The sequence below is a fragment of the Achroia grisella genome, unplaced genomic scaffold (genome assembly GCF_030625045.1).
Source record: "Achroia grisella isolate CSIRO2021 unplaced genomic scaffold, CSIRO_AGI_Agris_v1 utg546, whole genome shotgun sequence".
NCBI classification, from domain to species: domain Eukaryota; kingdom Metazoa; phylum Arthropoda; class Insecta; order Lepidoptera; family Pyralidae; genus Achroia; species Achroia grisella.
Genome location: NW_026712931.1, coordinates 4,182,628 through 4,201,982, shown reverse-complemented (window position 1 = coordinate 4,201,982; position 19,355 = coordinate 4,182,628). Strand labels below are relative to the sequence as shown.

Here is a 19,355-nt window from a genome sequence, read left to right as displayed (position 1 = left end):
GAATAGATAAGACAGAAGCTGAAAAGCTAAATATGTACTAGTCCACTAGTATCTTAGTATCCTGTCTATTTGAAAAACAATTCTGTTTCCTAAACCACACCCAAACAATATCAGGCAGGTGATAATATTTGATTGCGGTTGGGACCTTCCTACTCTAAATTTGAAAGTAGAGCGTATAGGCAAATTCCCCAACTTCAAACTTCCCTAGAACAAAGTCGAGTCTAAAATATCATTATTATTTATTAATGATGCATGTTGAGCTGCGATATTAAGATTGAGTGCAAATGAGGCAAGAGGCGCGTGCGCAGGCGGCAGCTCGCATTTCACAAGCTACGCCCGCCCCTACCGCGCCCCGATCGGTCCCTTCAACAGCAAAGAACACAATATTCGCATTGACTGACACACTTTTTGTGAAACACATAAGATATTAATTACAGGGGCGGTGTGGGATAACATGCTCAATTTTACGCCTTAACCAAGTGTTTTTACTGGCCTTTAGACATCATAATTATGTTTCTACTGTAATATTAGGTATCACAAACATGTATTCGAGTCATTCGAAAAGGCTCGTGATAAATGGAGTCAGATATATTTATCTATGTATACGAGTATATGCTATACATACCCACACTACACTACACCAGAACTGTCTAGTAGATGTAGATACTTTTGATAACTACCGAAGTGTCTGTTTGTGGCATCTTATTTTCTAAACAAACCGATTATGACAGGTTTTTTATGGTGATTTGTTTTATTTTCCTAGTGACCAATATGTAGGTAGGCACTATTGGTTACTGGCGAGAGCATCAAGAGTGTAAAATAGTAATGTCATTTTGCATACCTAGTTAGGTACCTACTTGATAGAGCAAGGATAAACTTATTAAATGAAGTGGATACCTAATCTACTACATTTTATCTTCACCAAAACTAAACGTATTTTGATGATTATTTTAACTACCTACTGTATTTGTTAATTGCAGAGTTGAAAGAGAATTACCTAATGTTACATTTTTATAACATAAATTATCTAGGAAAATTTATGTATTAAATATGTAGTATTATAAATGTAGTAGTGTATTAAAAATGTCTATTTAAGTTGTCAGCGACCTTATAAATAATTCAATATTTGCAATAGCCTTAATTGTACATGGCACCGAGAACTACGTCGTTATTCAACTCAGTAGTATGAGTCAAGTGGCATCACGAGCGACAGTTCGTGTGAAATATCGCTTCCACCGCAAAGCCGCGTCCGCTCACATCAGCCTGTAAGTTGACACCACCGCGTCTGGGGTATATCGTTGAGAAATCAAACACAGTATTCGAACAACATGTGCGGAATAATGCAGCAACTACTTTTTATATTGCGCTATTTGTAGAATATTGACCTCTATTTGTAAAGTACAACTGTCGAAGAAAGTTAAAATTTCAGGTATTGATGACGATGATTGATGATGCGTATTATAAAATGTAAAATAAGAGATGTAGCCTAGATATGTCAAGGCATTTTCCACAAATAGATATGTGTGGCGTGTGGATTCTGTGGATTAACTAAACTAACAATATTTTTTTTATATAACACAGGGGACAAACGATCATGCGGCTCACCTGATGGTAAGTGATTACCGCCGCCCATGAGCACCCGCAACACCAGGGGAATTGCAAGTACGTTGTTGGCCTTTTAAAAAGAAATAAGCTCTTTTATTGAAGGTTTCAATATCGTATCGGTTCGGAAATACCATTGCTGGAAAGTGATTCCACAATGTGGTTGTGCGATACAAAAAACCATTTCTAGAAAACCGTACTGTGGAAGACCGCCATTCATCCAGATGATCAGGATGGTATTTCAGTTTCTGGCGGGTGGTACTGTGGTGAAACTCAGCAGCTGGTATTAATCCGAACAATTCCTCAGAACACTCTCCGTGATATATGCGGTAGAAAATGCACAGAGATGCAATATCTCGCCGCAAAGCCAATGGGTCGAGTCTGTCACATAGACGTTGATTACCAATGATTCTGGCTGCTCAGTTCTGAATGCGGGCAAATGGAAGTAGCTGGTATTGTGGTGCTCCCGCCCAGAGATGAGAACAGTATTCCAATGCGGCCGGAACTGCACCTTGTATAATTGCAAGCGATGGGCCGCCGTGAAATACCGTCTCACTCTACTGGGCACACCAAGCTTTTTTGAGGCTATTTAGCCTTGTCCTCCAAATGACCGCAAAACTGAACGTCACTGGATATATCAACGCCAAGGACCTCGAGATTTGGCTTCACATCAAGGAGAGTGTCTTGAAACTGAGGAGAGACGATAAATGGAATCTTTTTAGCGGTAAACGCGCAAACTTGTGTCTTCTTGGGGTTGAATTGAACACATTTATTCAGACCCCAAACCGAAACTTGATGGAGTGAAGTTTAGATTTCAGACACAAGTTTGTTCCGGTACTCTATAATTTTTGCCTGCGACATATTAGCATGGCCGCTGTACAAGGCATCTCCGGTACTGTCAAACGCATAGCAATGAATGTTATTGACTTGTAACTTGTCATTGATATGCAGAAGGACCAGAGTCGGAAATAGCACACAGCCTTGTGGAACACCAGCATTCACAGAGTGTGGGTCGGAGCAAGCACCATCGACAACGATCTTGATGCTCCGATCAGCGAAAAAGCTGGCGACCCATTTGCATAACTTCGCAGGCAACCCAAAGGATGGTAGCTTTGAAAGAAGAGCCTTGTGCCAAACCCGATCAAAGGCCTTCGAAATATCCAGACTAACAGATAGGGCCTCCCCCTTACTCTCAGTAGCCTCTGCCCATCGATGTGTCAAATACGCTAGAAGATCACCAGCCGACTGACCCTGGCGAAAGCCATACTGACGATCAGAAATCAACTGGTTCACTTCTAGGTATCGTAGGAGTTGACGGTTGACAATCGACTCCATGATCTTTGAGAATAAGGAGGTGATGGCTATGGGCCTATAGTTAGCTGGATCTGAGCGTTCTCCCTTCTTAGGGATCGGATGAACCAAAGCCGTCTTCCAAAGTTTCGGGACTACACCTGTAGAGCAGCAGTACCGGAAAAGACGCGTTAGTACCGGAGCCAACTCAGGTGCGCAAGTCCTGAGCACAATAGCAGGAATACCGTCAGGCCCACTCGACTTGTGGATATCTAGGGAGAAAAGAGACTTACGTACCAGCTTTTGGGTAAATTTTACCTCTGGCATAGAAGTCTCACACCGCGAGATGACCGGCGGTGATTGCTCCCTATCGTCCAGTGTCGAGTTGGATGCAAAAAGAGACCCAAGTAGATAGGTCTTCTCTTCAGCATGTTGGGCCAACGAGTTATCCTCTCTGCGCAGTGGTGGAAAAGATGGCTGACAGAAATTTCCCTGAGCAGCTTTGGCAAGAGACCAAAAAGCCCGGGATCCAGATGGAAGACTGTTCAGTCTCCTACCAATTCTGCTGATGTGCTCCGACTTTGCTGTGGCTATAACTCTTTTGAAGGAGCTGGAAGCGGAGTTATACTTCCTTTTATGAGCACTGGTATCTGGATCACGCGACTTCACAGCTGCAATCCAAGCACGGAAGCATTCCTGCATATGGCGAGACGCCGATCTACAGGACCCGCCATACCAGGACTGAGATCTACCACCGACAGGTACCAGGGAATTTGGAATAAACATCTCCATTCCCTGAAGTACTACATCGGTGACATATTCAGCTATTGCATCAGGATCGTCCAGTGCGAAGCAAACTCGCCCCCATGGGTAAGATGCAAAAAAACTTCGCATCTCATCCCAATCTGCCGACTTAAAATCCCAAACAATAGATCACGCCAAAGAAGGACGCGTGAGACGCACTTCGCTCCGTATCAGACAATGATCAGAGAATGGGGCTTCCACAGAGATCTGATATCCGTCCGGATGTGAAGTCAGCAGAAGGTCCAACAGTGAAGGTATATGGTCAACAACATCAGGAATTCGCGTAGGCGTGGATACCAGTTGCGTCAAACCATACGCCAAAGCAAAGCCATAAAGAGATCTCCCCGCATAGTCTGTGGTACGTGAACCGAGCTATTCAGCGTGATGGGCGTTGAAGTCACCTAGAATCACGACCTCAGCGGAGGGAATCTGTTGGAGCAAAAAATCTGTAGCCATTTGGACGTGTTCAATGAGTCGGTCAGTTTCGGTGTTACCGATATGGTACCTGTATAAGTATGCATAGATGCGGGGGTGGTCATCGCAATCTACACGCAACCATAAAATGGACAGGTCAGTACCTTCAAGTGTGCCAAGACGGCGACAACAAATATCCTCTCTGACATAAGCGCACACACCGGCCCGTGGAATAAAATGGTTTTCCAATTTATATCCAGGGTAGGTCAGGTACGAAATTTCGTCGGGACAGGATGTTTGCGTCTCCGTAAGGAAGAGCAAAGCCGGCCTCGCCGTCTCTAGGTGGTGGTGAACGGCGTTGAAATTGGAATGAATTGCCTGATGTTGCAAAAACTGACTATGAGCAAGGGAAACGCCGATGGACATTTGCTCGGTTTCCTTTTGGCCAAATTGAGCGGAGTATTGCCCACCCCAGAATACGCAGGGCAGCCTCAGTGTGATATCTCAGGGGTGGATTCTCCAGTAACATGGTTACTGGTACCACCCTGGGGTAAAAATCTCTTGTAATCCGCTGCCATGGTATGTAAGAAAGGGGTGGGTAGGGGAAGGAAGTAGGAAAGGGATAGGGGGAGGGGGAGGGGCGTCCGGAACCTACAGCTCACCATGCGAAACGCGATATCGCTTAACGCCGGTTTTCTGCCGAGGTGTGGTATTTCCAGGTTCGAGCGGCCCAATCGCGCTGAACAACCACGTGTGGTCGTACAGCTTGCCGTACCACTTACATTATACTGTTTTCAAAACTTTATATAAAATCGTCGGTAAATCTCACCTAGCAGAACATCTTAGTTTTAGGAATTTCGACATGTAAGAATAGCACAATGAGCAATAATAACAAAGTCAAAATGAATACAGTGAAATTACTGGGTACGTATCGTAGACAGAACATCTTAGTTTTAGAAATTTCGTCATGTAAGAGTAGCACATTAAGCAATAATATCAAAGTCAAAATGATGTAGTTATTCAAATAAGATACAGATATTTTCTACTTATGTTCATTTATTTATTGCTATTTTTTAATTCTACGTGTCTTGTAATGTAAGTAATCTGTACTGTTAACTGTTGAATGAACATATAGGTTCATATAGGTACATAATTGTATTTGACTAAGAAATTCTGTCATTGTAAAAAATAAATTGATAGATTAAAAGTTACGTATTAACATCATGTCGTTCGTATTTTATTAATAATATCCATTAAAATCTAAATCATTTCACTCGGAATATCTCCCATTTCAACAGGTTATGGGCTATAACTAACAACTTACATTGAGGCCTACAACAACAGCTTCAGGGATTCTATCCTCTTCACACAACTTAAAATGTAGATGGCATTGTTAGTTGTATGAAGAGGATAGAATCCCTGAAGCTGTTGTTTCGTGCAAGGATATATTTTACCTATTTTCTAGATAAAATGAAAATTTAGCTCTGATTTTACGAGATAAAGTTCAAATTACTTTTATATAGAAAAAAATATTTTTAAATAGAATTTTCAATTACATAGTTATTTATATTTTAATGACAATGACCATAGAATAATATGCCAATACTGTCAACTGTCAAATGAAGCAAATTAATTCTGCATTTTAAATTAATCTGTACCGCGATTTGTAAGAAAATCTTATCACTATCAGTGCGATTTTATTAAAATAATCTTTATTCTTTATTTTGATTTGTATAGTTAGTTAGTGGTCATGATAATTTACTAGTGGAGAGGATTGTACATAGTATTAATGGCCAAATTATCGAATGGCTGGGTTCAGCTGGTGAGTAAAATAAATTACAATTCTTAAGTAATCTAATTGAAATACAAATCTCTAGGGTTAGTGATTTGTTTGTGTACATAGATTGTCTTCCATGAACTCTAATTGGATGAAATTGCCCAATTGTCTGACTCACGTTAAAATATATTGAAACGTTGAATGCAATGAAGAATAGTAATAATACTAAGATATGGCATTGCGAAACTTGAGTGTTGTCAACATATTTTACGAGTTTGAAAGCGTAAAACATAAACCTGAATACCATCGTTTATTTTCAAATGAGTACTCAAACGAAGTGTAAAACAGTTTTTATTTAGAAACCATCAAATAAAAGCATAGTTTGTTATTATTCAAACTTTATGATTAAAATACAAAAGTTTGATTTCCTATTTTTTTCCGTATAGTAAGTATGTATACTTTAACTAGATGTTGTCTAGAAGGTTCTTAGTCAATATTACTATCAATCCCCTACGCCCATTAATAATGGTTAGTATAAGGAAACCAAGATCTTGTGAGAAAAATGTGGAGATAGTGCTATTATGCTTATTGTCACTACTGTTACTTCAGATGAGTTATTCACATAAATTCTTAATTGTCCAGGTTTCTTACAGGTGGAGGATATTTGAGCAGAAGACTTTCTAGCAATGTTTTTACAAATTGACATTATTGGTGCTTTGATAGAAATCTGAATTATTATTTTTAAAGTGATTAATGTTATATTTGTGATTTTGATAGTGAAAAAATTTTTGATGAGTCCAGTAGTTTTTGTGTTTATGATAGTGTAGATGAGGTTGTTAGAGACAGTGTCAATTGCCGACAAAATGATGAATGCTATAATTGACATACCCACATTTTGCTGAGTATATTTGAATCCAATATAACTGGGTGTAAATATTCTACCATTTTGTTATCAATGTTTCCAATATCAGAGAGTTATAAATATAAATTCAAATATCAAGTTTTGTCTTGGTGTCACCAAAAACAACTTTCTTACATTACTATTATTTGAGATCTGTATATTTACTTCTTTTCTATTCATGTGTATCAGTGCTTTTAGTTTGTTATTTCTATTATTCCCAATGTGTATTCTAGGTACCTTTCTGAGGGCTTTCAAGTGATAATAGAGAAGTCGAAAGATGCAAAATGCAGCCTAACAGATGTGCAGTTGCGTTTCTTGTGCCCTGATGACTTGGAGGAGGTAAATTGGCTTTCATACATTTTATGTAGTGTTCTTATATATTATTAGAGCAACACAGTTATCTTAGAGCAACACACAAGTTTCTTGCTTATTCTTCTTGTGATGAATCTGCATTCTGAATAAGCGGTAGAATAAAAAACTTGACTATTCAAAAGTGCTTATATTAAGTTTATTTTTGAATAAAGACTATTTCTATTTCTTTTATTAAACAAAAAATTATTTTGTTATAATTATACAATAAAGATGTCTATTCTTATATACCACTTCAATTTACTAATTAAACTTTTCACAATTAACTCAGGAAGTAAATAAAACTTCATTATTTACACTAATACAATTTTCTATATTCTAGGTGAGGTCCCTATGTAGAGACTGGTTTCCAATAGAATATCCACAGTCGTGGTATGAGGATATCACGTCATCAGAGAGATTCTTTGCTCTCGCTGCAGTCTACAAGTGTCAGATCATAGGCCTAATAGTTGCAGAGATTAAGCCTTATTTAAAATTGAATGCTGAGGACAAAGGAATATTGTCAAGATGGTTTGCATCAAAGGATACACTTGTTGCATATATCCTCTCTCTAGGTAAATACAGTCCTTAACTGTATCCTTAATAAATCTATAAATTGATTTTATTCTAATGAAATATAAATATTCTGTAGCCGGGTTTTTTTCTTGAGACAAATTTTACATTTACATTACCAATGTTGCCTGCTAATATGGTTATGGCACTATGAGAAATTAATAATTACCCATTTTAGAGGTAAATCAGGCATTTACACCTGTCAATTTAATCTCTGTAATTAACAGACTATTAGTTATAGTCCTGCGATTTAATCTGAACAAACTTTTATCTCCTATTTTACCCCTTGCAGATTACATATTAGAATAATAGATAGCTAACAATAAGTGATAAGTGCATTACATCCAATGCTGTGCAAGTGTAGTTCAGATACAATCTATTTTCATGTTATTTCATGAAAATCCGTTTAGCCGTTTAGCTGTGAAAAGATATTAAACAGACAGACAGACATAATTTATAATATAGGCAATTATAATCCGGCATTTGTACCATTTACCTTTTGTATTGTGTTATTATTGCTATATTTTTATCTTACATTAATACGTTAAGCGAACGCAGGAGTATGAAATTGATAAACTTATATTTTTTATATAGAGAAAGACTAAAAATTACTACCATTTTAGGTAGTAATTTTTTTAAGTTTTGCGAAACTTAAACTAAAAAGTATATCAAATTAATACAACAAAACACATTACATACACTACCATGTATTTGACACACATACGCATATCCTACTCTTTTGTTTATTGTTAAAGACTGCGGTCAAATTGAGAATAGATTAATATTGTTTGGCCATATTCTCACTGAATGTCAATTATGATCTATGGAATTTTGACTACAGGGCGATCACTAATATAAATAAATAAATCTTTATGCATTAGGTGTGGTCCGTGCATACCGCCGTTCAGGCGTAGCTACCATGCTGTTAGATGTGCTGATAAACCACCTATCGGGACCAGTACCGCAGCCTCCCCACGAGCACAAAGTTAAAGCAATATTCCTACATGTACTCACAACCAATTCGGAAGCCATATTTTTCTATGAGAAGAGAAGGTTTGTTTGCTTTCAATATTGTTTTATATCTATCGCATGACCCAATTGTAAATTGCATGACCATTTAGTAATAGTTGCTTCGTTTGATATAATATATAAAATTAGTCCAATATATAATATAATTAGTCCAATGAAATAACTTTTTGTTACTCCAATGAAAAATTAAGATTTAGTAATATGGCATTAGGTATGGCATGATACAATCGGATGGACACTTAATCAGGCTTAGTACGTTTCTGGTAGTTGGTGACGAAAAATACATCTTCGAACTGGCAGAACACAATTTACAAAACAAAAAAAAGTACATTATCTAATAATGTATGTTACTACAACTAATGTTACAGCATTTTTAATTTTAGAAGAGATAATATGTCTAAAACTACTCTGTTATAGTCCACAAAATATTAGATAACTTAAAAAAAAATACTCCTAATATAAATTATGTATGCCATCTAATTCCAAACAAAACTTAGGATATACGTGTTAGACAACTGATATAAATACATAGATATATATATCATACTTAGTAAACACTCAGACCGATACAAACAATCATACTCATTAATCAATCATGTTTGTACCGTGTGAACTGGAACCCGCGATCATCGGAAGTTAGGTTAGTAAACTGCTAGACAACCGAGGTCATCAAATGTATACATGATATTAGTAACAAAGTATATTAATAAGATGAAAACATTTTCTATTCTAGATTCCGACTACACTCATTTCTGCCATACTACTACTCTATAAAGGGGCGATGTAAAGACGGGTTCACATACGTGTACTATGTGAACGGGGGACACGCACCGTGGGGTCTATACGACTATGTGAAGTACGTGGCACGGGCGGCGTGGCGCGGCGGCGGACTATACCCGTGGCTGTGGGGGAAACTACGCACCGCGCTCACCATAGCCTGGCACAGGTAGTGCACCTCTATGTTAATGCGGGTACACATTAACCACTAACATATTTTAATATATTTCATATTATTATTGCATCACTGCAGCGCATAATTCAGTAACATACAGGACGGTCGCTTAGAGTTTGCGTTTCGAACAGGTCGAGATCGAATGGGCGATGTCACTTTGAACTGACGTACAATTTACGACAAAATTTTAAATATCTTTTATCTGCCTTATTAACGAGAGAACGAAAAAAGTAATATCAAAAATGTAATATATATATATATATATATTCCAACTTACAATAAATATATATATTTTGGGCTATTTTAAATTCTAAAAACAATAGTTATTAAAACCACAAACAACAATTTAAATAAACCACATCAAACTGTGCTGTTTGAAGGTTATGTCAACCTTTTGTTTTTGTAGTGATGTGACCAAATAACCTTGAAACAGCGCAATTTCATGTGGTTCGACTTTTAAAAAGCTATATACGTACATCAGTTCAAAGTTACATCGCCCATTCGATCCCGACCTGTCCAAAACACAAACTCTGAGCGGCCTGATTTTAAGCATTATGTGACACTTGTGGCATATAGTTTGTTTGGGGCTTTATTGTTACTGTTTTTGTTATATGTTATTTTTTGTATGTCTATTGTGTGTGCTGAGGATGCAAATAATAATTATCTATCTGTTTATCTAACATTTCTAGTCCCACGCTATAACGGTACCCGATACTTCATACACGACAGCATGTAATAGTTTCCATGTAATTAGTTTGTATAATTTCTTAAGGACTCAAAATAGAATTTTTATGGTGTGATATAATTTTGAGAAGTACCTATTATATTATACCTGTCGTAATTTTGCACATAAAGTTTTTATTCCTCAGTATTATGACCTGAAAGATATTAATTAATATTGAAAAGACATAATGCAGTCAGGTTTGCATTTAAATGGTTTGATATTTTATGATAGTAATGGTCATAAATAAGAAAAATAAATAATGTAAGCTGATTCTGAACTAAGTTTTAAGTATTACTGTATTCTATTATATATTTTTCAAAACATTAATTCATTTCGCCATATGAAATTTTAAACACTACATGAAAATATAGACTGAATATGGTGCGGATATGTAGTTTAAGAGCATTGGTGGTAATAATGAGACCATTAGATATATTTTTTTTTAAATTGGGTGTGTACCATACCCTAAAACACAATTACTATAGACAGGTTTACCTTACATCTATAGTAAATATTATTATTGAAATGTTGAACATACACATATTCTTGTCACACAACATTTTTGGGAAGATGTGAGCAACGTTTGGCTGTAAAGTGAATTATATTACTACACTAAATACAATGAATAATAAAAATACAGAGCTTCCCTCTATCAATGATTCTTATATTATCGTTAATCTTAATAATATTATAAGTGTGAAAGATTATGAGTATGGATGTTTGTTACTCTTTCACGCAAAAACTATTGAACTGGTTTGGATGAAACTTTAACAGTAATGTAGCTTATGCGTCAGAATAACATAGGTATAGGCTATATTTTTTATGGAAATTGAAACCGCGGGCACAGCTAGTATTAATATATATAGTTTATATATATGTACATGTCCATTTCGTAAACTGTTCCCTTGGATATATAATTTGGTCACGATACATGTCTTAATCTTGTCTCCTCTTCCCAGTACATGTGCAGATTTCATTACAATTTTACACTGACACTTCCTTTCAAACTAGGCATGCTCGCATTACAATATGCATCTTTATTTCGTCGCATAAAGAGATATTGAGTATAATAAACTCATTTTGACAGTCGATTTATTCATAAAGCAGTGTAAAATATTTTTCATTGTTAGGGCCTATAGAATATATAAGATGTATTTCAAAGGAATGGCATGTTTTAGAAAATAACTAACTAACGCATGTAATTTATAAATAAAATTATCTCATCTTATCTACCAATGCGACTTTCTATACGTTATTCAGCGTAAATTCTAGTTAAATATTTCTGATTTAAATTTTATACCAGACTTCACTAAAACAAATTATGTTCAAGCGGTGGAGAAATCATTATCAATTACATGCACACCACATATTTTTTTTAATTTATTATCTATAATATGTAAGTTTTCTCATAGTGTATAAAATGTAAATATGTAAGATAGACTTTGGTGAAGTATAATTAGCCATTTTATATATATGAAACAGCTACGTAAAATGCAACTTTTACAGATTAATTACATTACCATGTCGATCAGCGTACTACAATGTGTGAAATGGACAATGTGTACCCGCACTTAGGTATACCATATTCTGAGTGATATTCGTGAGTGGGTAGTCTCGTATCAGTGTTGGCCGATTAATTGCGAGTGGCTTAATTAATTTAACATTTTTTTTAAATTTGTATCTCAACAGAAACACTTCTAAGAAAAAGGTCATGCTGAGATACAAAAATATTTAGAATAGTGCGTCAGCAGTGGTGGTGGCGATCACCTCGCGCCTTTAAACTCAGTTGCTGTGTCAGTGTCGTCGCTGTCAACAAGTCCTTTATAGTAAAGAGTCATGTAAAGGGTCACCGCATCGACACCACCGCTGCCCTCTCTCTGGTGGTTCTTGCCTGAAGGATCTAAATAAACGACCTACCTAAATGGTTACAAGGGATCATGCCCATACTGGACTAAGAAAACTTCTAAAGATACAAATAGTATGTGGATTAATGATAATTAACATCTTGCTATCTATGTACGAATAGAAAATTTATTACCATTTTTTTTAAATACATATCTTACTGTAAAACTAGCATTCTGCTATCTATTTAGTAAATGTCTTAATTTTTATATTCTAAATGTTATGATATATCTGAATTTTAAACAGAAAACTGTTTAAAACATTCTGAGTTTATGACTCATTGCAGCATGTATTTTGGATTCATTTGTAAAATATTTTTTTCGAATCATATTATTTTTATATATCATGTGATCAAAAATTATATTACATATTTAGACTACCGAACAACTAGTAACCATATTACAAGTAATCCTAGCCCTACAGGCATGAGTCTCCTCTATGCTAATAATATACTGTGGTGTAAGTAATGACGAATTTATTATAGACAAACCAAAGCACATATTTTTTTTACGAAAATTCTATAAAGGCATGTTATGTTTAATGCGGTCACCTTATTACCGGGACTTACCGGATTGTAAAGGAAAATTATTTTTATTTTGAGCAACAAGAAGACATGGTAAAAGTCAAATAAAAATGTCTAGGCGGAAATAAAAAAGACAAACTATTTAGTTGAAAAGTATTTAAGATGTTAGAGCCTAATAACAGCAATTTTATCAACAGCCATTAGGAACATTCATATCTCAATAGAATATAGATATGAGAAATACAATACCAATATGACCACAATCACAGTGGTGACTGTTGATGAAGACATTGCACATTTTCAATTTGGCCAATACAAAGGAATTATAATAGATATTACTAACATGAACGTATTATTCAGAAAATAACATAACTCCGACATTTACTCACCTCAATTTTTCCTAGTCCAGGCCTATATGGAAAATGGGCAGTCAAAGATTTTAAAAATCTAATAAGTGAACTATTTTATAAATAAAACAATGCCTTATTTAGTAGTTAACGTTAGTAAGCGCCTACTTATACCAACCTCGTTCATTATGATCCTTATTAAGTTGTCACGGCCGATTGCGTGTGTCGCGTCCGTCATACAAAATCTATTATATTATTGTGTTGCCACTTAGTATTGTTTTCTTAATTTATTTTTTCTTATAATAACACTAATGAGACTAACTGAATTATTAATATTAATGTACTCAATAAGTAAATGTTTGTGGATATTTCTTCAAACTCACAATTAATTTTTATATAATTAACTTACTACATTGCATTTGAAATACTTTAGATATTATTTGTAGATATTAATTTTTTTCACTATTTACTGCATTTTTCAGAAATTCCCACAAAACTTAGAGGTGCAGTCTATAAGCAGTGATTTACACGAGAGAATTTTAAAGAATATCACTACATTAATTAATTTATGTATGTGCACCACAAATTTTGACATGAAGCCATTTTGTCACAATAGAATGCCATTGTATAAGCTTAGAACAAACGAACCCCAAAAAAATAATACTCGTTTTATGTCACCTATATTTTGTATGTTTATTTTTATTTTATAAAATGCTAATTTACAATATTGTTCTCACTGTAGCCCGTGTTTATACGACATGGTTGAGATGGGTACAATTTATACAATGCATCCTATTATGTCAATTTGGCTTTCAACAAAATACAGACAGAGGTATTTGTGATAATTTTTAGTACTCAAAGCTTTAAATTAAAATACATATTGTAATTTTTCGTGATTAATCGAATATATCGAGACACTTTAGTTGCGATTAGAATATGATATTTGAACAAAATATTCGTTTCATAACGCATGGTATGAGTATAACATATGGCAAGAGTTGTTATATGTACATAATTATGTGCCATGGTTACTGCCAACAAATTAAAGTAAGGTGCCTGAGTGTTCACTATAAGTTTTAATATTGTGGATTAACATAACTATGCAAATTTGTTACAACAACGATAAACACAAGAGTCCCATTATTTTAATTTGTATATTATTATAAATACTTGATTGGTTGTTAGGGGACAACATAGTTACGTGCTTCCCTAACAAGTAAAAGTCAAATATGTATATTATTATATTCTAATTTGTTTAAATTCTAAATAAACCCAGTGTCCGTAGTCGTATCGATGTTACTCTTTGTAAACCAAAGTTAATGTTTTCAACTTTATGTTATCATTTATTTAAGTATTAATTATATTGTTAAGTGTTTTATTACAATGAGTATTATTTTTGGACCATTATTTAAATTAATATTTCAGTCGATTGTATTTTTTTTTATTATTTGTTATATAATCAGCTGCGACTGTATATTTTACTTTTAAAATATACAGTCCCAGCTGCATCTGCTATAAGTGAACATGTTAATTGTAAAAGTCAAAATTTTCATTTATACCTATGTAAAAGTTGATATTTTTTGTATGTGAGTACCACATTTTAATTACACAATGACGTTGATATAATTAATTTATAGTTCTAAAACACTAGCACTAATGTTGATTGAATTTAATTTTTTATGTTGAACACTGTTTCTATTATATTAATAAAGATTATGGAAAAGAATTTAGCTTCCAAATAAATATCATTGTTGACAATAAACGTCTTTTATTGGTTTGTGGCCTACACATTCTTCTAAGTCGAAGACTCTTAGCAGATCGTAAGATTGTCATCAGATTTGTACAGTCATTACTCCTCCTTGGCTATTGAGTTATCTGCAATTTGTCTCCATTTGATACGGTATTGGCTAATAGAAAACCTTACAATGGACTGTTGTGTAGGCGTTTTCATAAGGATAGTCCTTCGCGTTAGTATCTACCTAGTAACCTGTCTGCATATTTTACAATGCAACTGGAATGATAAATAAACTGACTCTACACATGGTGTTAAGTGGCAGCTTATGTGTCAAGTCCAAAGAGTAGAGTATATATCGTATGTATCATAAAATTATTCATGTTAAAATCTGTTATTATATAGATATAATATTTACATAAAGAGTGCCACGGGTAAAGGTAATGCGACGCCCGTAATAACCCTCATCAAAATTTACCTCTGGTAACATTTATATGAGTTTAATCAATAAAAATAAACGATAGGGACGGTAATACCTAAACAAATAACTCGTAACAATTTCAGAAAATCTTTATTTTTAATAATTGCTTCATTTTCATCAACTATGCTGTACAAACTATATATCGCTTAAATTAGAATTAGCAATTAATAATTGCACGTAAAAAACTTAACAAATAGGTACCTTCAACTTTTCGATTGGAATGAACGATTATTACGTTACGTAATATTTTTTTTACATTATTTAGAACCCCTACAAAATGAAATTCTATATTCAACAAGCAGTCACAATCGCCCAATGATATGTTAAAATTATTTGTTTATATATATTTTATAATGTTATTGCGTTCTAATTATTATTAATGTACTTATGAGAGTATCGCGTACAATGGGCCGAAACGTATGTATAACTATACTACTTGATGATATCGCATTCACCTACTTATCCAATCAAGATTAGTCTACGTAACGAGATTGTCGCGCTCTTGAGCACTGCCCTTGTGATTTTGACCTTTGAAGTCCTTCAGTCTAATTGGCGAGGATTCGCTGCCGGAGTCACCCTGAAATATCATTTTCGATTCAATTTTGGCGAAGATGACTTCACTACAAAGAAAAATAGCAGTCGCTTGAAATAAAACTGTTGCAAATGATACAACAACAACTCAACAAATGAACTGTTTCAGTGGTACAATCACAGTATCAATGTACCGTGGTGGTACTTTCAAATTCTCGTAGTTACTATTTAGTAAAAGTAGCAATGTGTGATTGTAATTGCTAATGTACTGTAGCTACACATCATAGGTGAGTACTGAAATCGGAGTCCTAGCACGTAGGGTACATTTGTTGTTACTTTTACAGCCCTGGTTGAAAGAAAAGAACTCACGTTAGCACCAAGCGAGGTGGTCTCCTGCAGCAATAGCTCGCTGTCGGTCCCGCGCGACTCTTTATTCTTAAGGATCGACCGCGAGCGTGAGTCACCTTCCAATGGCCAGCCGCTTCCTCTTTTATTGCCATTCTTACCTATTTCCATAAAAAGAATATAGAAATAAATATACCCATATTTTTTTAAGTTACTCTACCTAACTGTTTACATTATTTTTAAATCTTATGTTAATTGTGCACTACTTTCTAATCAATGGAAACTACATTTAGTTGCATACATGTATTTTCCACAGAAAGTCGCTTTTTTAGGTCTTCCTTTATTCAGGATGATGGGCATAAAAGACAGGAGCCAGGTAGGCCATAGTCTGGGATGGTACTCCGCAGTCGCAAGCTTCCCTTTAATTGACACCGCAATTAACCACTTGGGACTGCAGTCTATATTAGCACTAATATTTTATAACTAAGTACAGAAATTTGTCTTGTTCAGGATGAGTACGTCGAGTCCGCTACAGTGTCACGCTATGCGAGATTTCTGAAGTGGAAACATTTGTCACGAAAGACAAAATAATAATAAATTGAGTATGTTCATAAAATCCCTGGACATAGGTATAAAATACTAATTGTTTACATGCGTTGCTTTTCCGGAGAACTAATATGTTATGCCTCTTATACTGCAATTTCAGTTCCTTAAAGTAACTTGCTTCGTAAGCTGTTTCGGATGAAGGTGCATTTTTGCTATTTAGAGATTTATTACTACAACTTTCTATATTATAATTCTCAATCTGAATTAATATTCCTATAAACTTATTCTCTACATGTGTTTAATTATATTCGGTAATACAATTCACAAACCAAATAGGATGTGGTGGTTGATAATCCTCGTTGCTATACCCCTCGGTGGTCTCTTCTCTTCCTCCGACCATTCCTAACAAACAAAAAGTACAAAATTATTTTATACACTTTTTCACAGCATTCTGTCTACCAAGGTGTCCTATAATTTATTCTGTACATGCTTGACCTACCTATTTGTACAATTAAGTATAACGTGAACTACAACATGCAGACATAACACTGGATAGGATAAACATTTGAAACAACTGTAAACTGTATAGTGCATTTTTTGGAATACGTCATTTAAAAGGACTACATGCTAAATGGACTTGCCTGTTGAAATCGAGCTTTTCTGTGTTTCGGCTTGATGTCATCTGGCGGGATCCCTGAGGCGGTGGGTAGGTCCTCTAACGTCTGAGGCAGACTGGTTCGAGACGCGTCCTGCGCTCTCGACAGAACTCCGGCTCCGACGGGCACAATCGCTCCCGCACCTGCCACCGCAAGGCTAGCCCGCGAACCTAGCGGCGATTCTTCGCCCTGGGAACCTTTACACAATACGCTCCCATCCCCAGAGGCACTCTTGCGCACACTATTAAACTCTGTGGATACCCCTCCCCCGCTCCCACCATTGCCGCCTCCTCCGCTACCATCCAGAGGATTCACATACAAGTTTGACGAGTCGATCTCGCATGCGATGTCGCCCTCTGAAGGAAAAGGGTGCGTAAGGCATGATGCAAATGTATCTGTAATGTAAGACATAAGACGTAATGGAGCGCGCATGACCGGATTGAAAGTGATACTTAAGTGGCAGCCGTTTCAAATTATTCAATAAATTTAGGATGAGGTTTCAGGTGCCAAGATAAACATCAACAAACTGTGAATGAGTATGTATCTATAGGGAAATATGACGACAACAACACGCACAGGGATTTTCTACAGGACTGGCTTTTGCTATTGACACATAAACCATACAAATAATTTCCTAAAACACTTATAGCATAAACAAATGTAAACAACGAGCAACATTTATATAATTGTAATTATTTAGGTACTAGCTGACAATTTTTTTTAATAGTTATATAAATGGCACTTTTTCTAAAATATAGCTTGTAATTACATTGTTTACATTTGTTCATTAGTAATATATAACCACGTACCAGGACTATCAAGACTGTTGGGGGTAGCCTCGGGTAGAGCTTTCGGTGCAGGATGCCTCTGTAGGCAAGCCAGTTCCACGCACACTGGCTGTCGAAGATCTGATGTCGACATGGGCATCAGCTGTTCTGCATCTATGAACTCCTTGTAACCCTAAACAAAAAATGCTTGTAACGTCAAAAAACGAAACAATAATAATAAGGTAGAGTCGTAGGCTGGAGTGCTGGAAGTTTCACAGAAATAGCTAAACAGCATTTAAGAAAGTTTAGTTACTATAATATTGTTCTTTGTTGGTACCTATGTTTATACTCTTATATTTTATTCATTACACATTTGGTAAAAAGTATAGAAACAAACAAAAGAATCGTGAACAAATATAACATATGCCTATATGTATATGCCTATATACTTCAAAATAATGATTAAAATACTTACAGAGTGATCATCTATATTAGATTGAAAGAAAAATATAAAACAGTATAATGTTTAATTTAGTATAAGCTCTATTATTACACTTTTGTCTTAATTTCATAACCATAATTATTATGTACGAGACGGGTATTAATTTAGTTAATTTTCACAAATCTCCACTAGCATTAGTATCTTAGTACCTTAAACGTGCAAAAACAACATTCAAACTCAGAAGGCAGCTGATCCAAGTCAAGCTGTTTGTCAGCCGTCTTCTTTTCCTAGAAAAAGAGAATTCATTAGTTGTTACGACAATTTACTACAGTGAATTTGTTAAAAAGCGTACCAAAGTTTTAACAGTTTCCAACTAGATGTGTAAAGTACATTATCTATTTATTATGTACAAAGTACATTATATAGTTAGAAAACATAGGTATACATCGCTACAATCTAACTGTTCACAAAATGTTTTGACTAATTGAAGGCGTGATGAAATCCAAACTTTAAATAAACCGGCATATTGTATTTTATAGCTTCTAATGGTACTATGAAACGTATGTAGCAGTTGAAAACTTTATTTATATTTGCGTGTTTAACATTTGCGATATAAATCTGAATGGTCCGCTATTGGACATTTTTTAATATTATTTTATACGTTATGTT

General features: G+C 35.1%; 2 protein-coding genes across 7 annotated transcripts in view; one reads left to right on the top strand and one right to left on the bottom strand.

Moving 5' to 3' along the window:
• The first annotated feature begins 5,774 nt into the window (after positions 1-5,774).
• LOC131848173 (N-alpha-acetyltransferase 60) lies at positions 5,775-14,158 on the top strand. Of its 4 annotated transcripts, XM_059197946.1 has the most exons (7): positions 5,775-5,932; positions 7,022-7,127; positions 7,480-7,711; positions 8,591-8,762; positions 9,472-9,684; positions 11,921-11,989; positions 13,669-14,158. In XM_059197946.1, exons 1-6 carry the CDS (start codon positions 5,916-5,918, stop codon positions 11,961-11,963), a joined length of 783 nt encoding a protein of 260 aa, XP_059053929.1. In that variant the 5' UTR covers positions 5,775-5,915; the 3' UTR covers positions 11,964-11,989; positions 13,669-14,158. The 4 variants fall into 4 exon arrangements, with proteins under 4 accessions (XP_059053929.1, XP_059053930.1, XP_059053927.1 ...); XM_059197947.1 differs by lacking the exon at positions 11,921-11,989; XM_059197944.1 differs by lacking the exons at positions 11,921-11,989; positions 13,669-14,158 and adding an exon at positions 12,104-12,161.
• Positions 14,159-15,482: 1,324 nt separating this feature from the next.
• Positions 15,483-19,355, bottom strand: part of LOC131847999 (potassium voltage-gated channel protein Shab) — a 43,732-nt gene continuing 39,859 nt past the window's right edge. Inside the window, exons 8-13 of one of the 3 annotated variants that reach the window (XM_059197729.1) lie at positions 18,896-18,973; positions 18,287-18,437; positions 17,463-17,872; positions 17,151-17,223; positions 16,300-16,436; positions 15,483-15,976 (exon numbers count right to left, since the gene is read on the bottom strand). In XM_059197729.1, coding sequence (XP_059053712.1) covers positions 15,878-15,976; positions 16,300-16,436; positions 17,151-17,223; positions 17,463-17,872; positions 18,287-18,437; positions 18,896-18,973 — 948 coding nt within the window. In that variant the 3' untranslated portion in view covers positions 15,483-15,877. The remainder of the gene's footprint in view (positions 15,977-16,299; positions 16,437-17,150; positions 17,224-17,462; positions 17,873-18,286; positions 18,438-18,895; positions 18,974-19,355) is intronic. The other 2 variants (XM_059197730.1, XM_059197731.1) reach the window with 2 other exon arrangements.

Coding starts and splice junctions, on each gene's coding strand:
- LOC131848173 (XM_059197944.1), top strand. Junction 7,128..7,479: donor GCCCTGATGACTTGGAGGAG/GTAAATTGGCTT, acceptor TCTATATTCTAG/GTGAGGTCCCTATGTAGAGA. Junction 7,712..8,590: donor TGCATATATCCTCTCTCTAG/GTAAATACAGTC, acceptor TTTATGCATTAG/GTGTGGTCCGTGCATACCGC.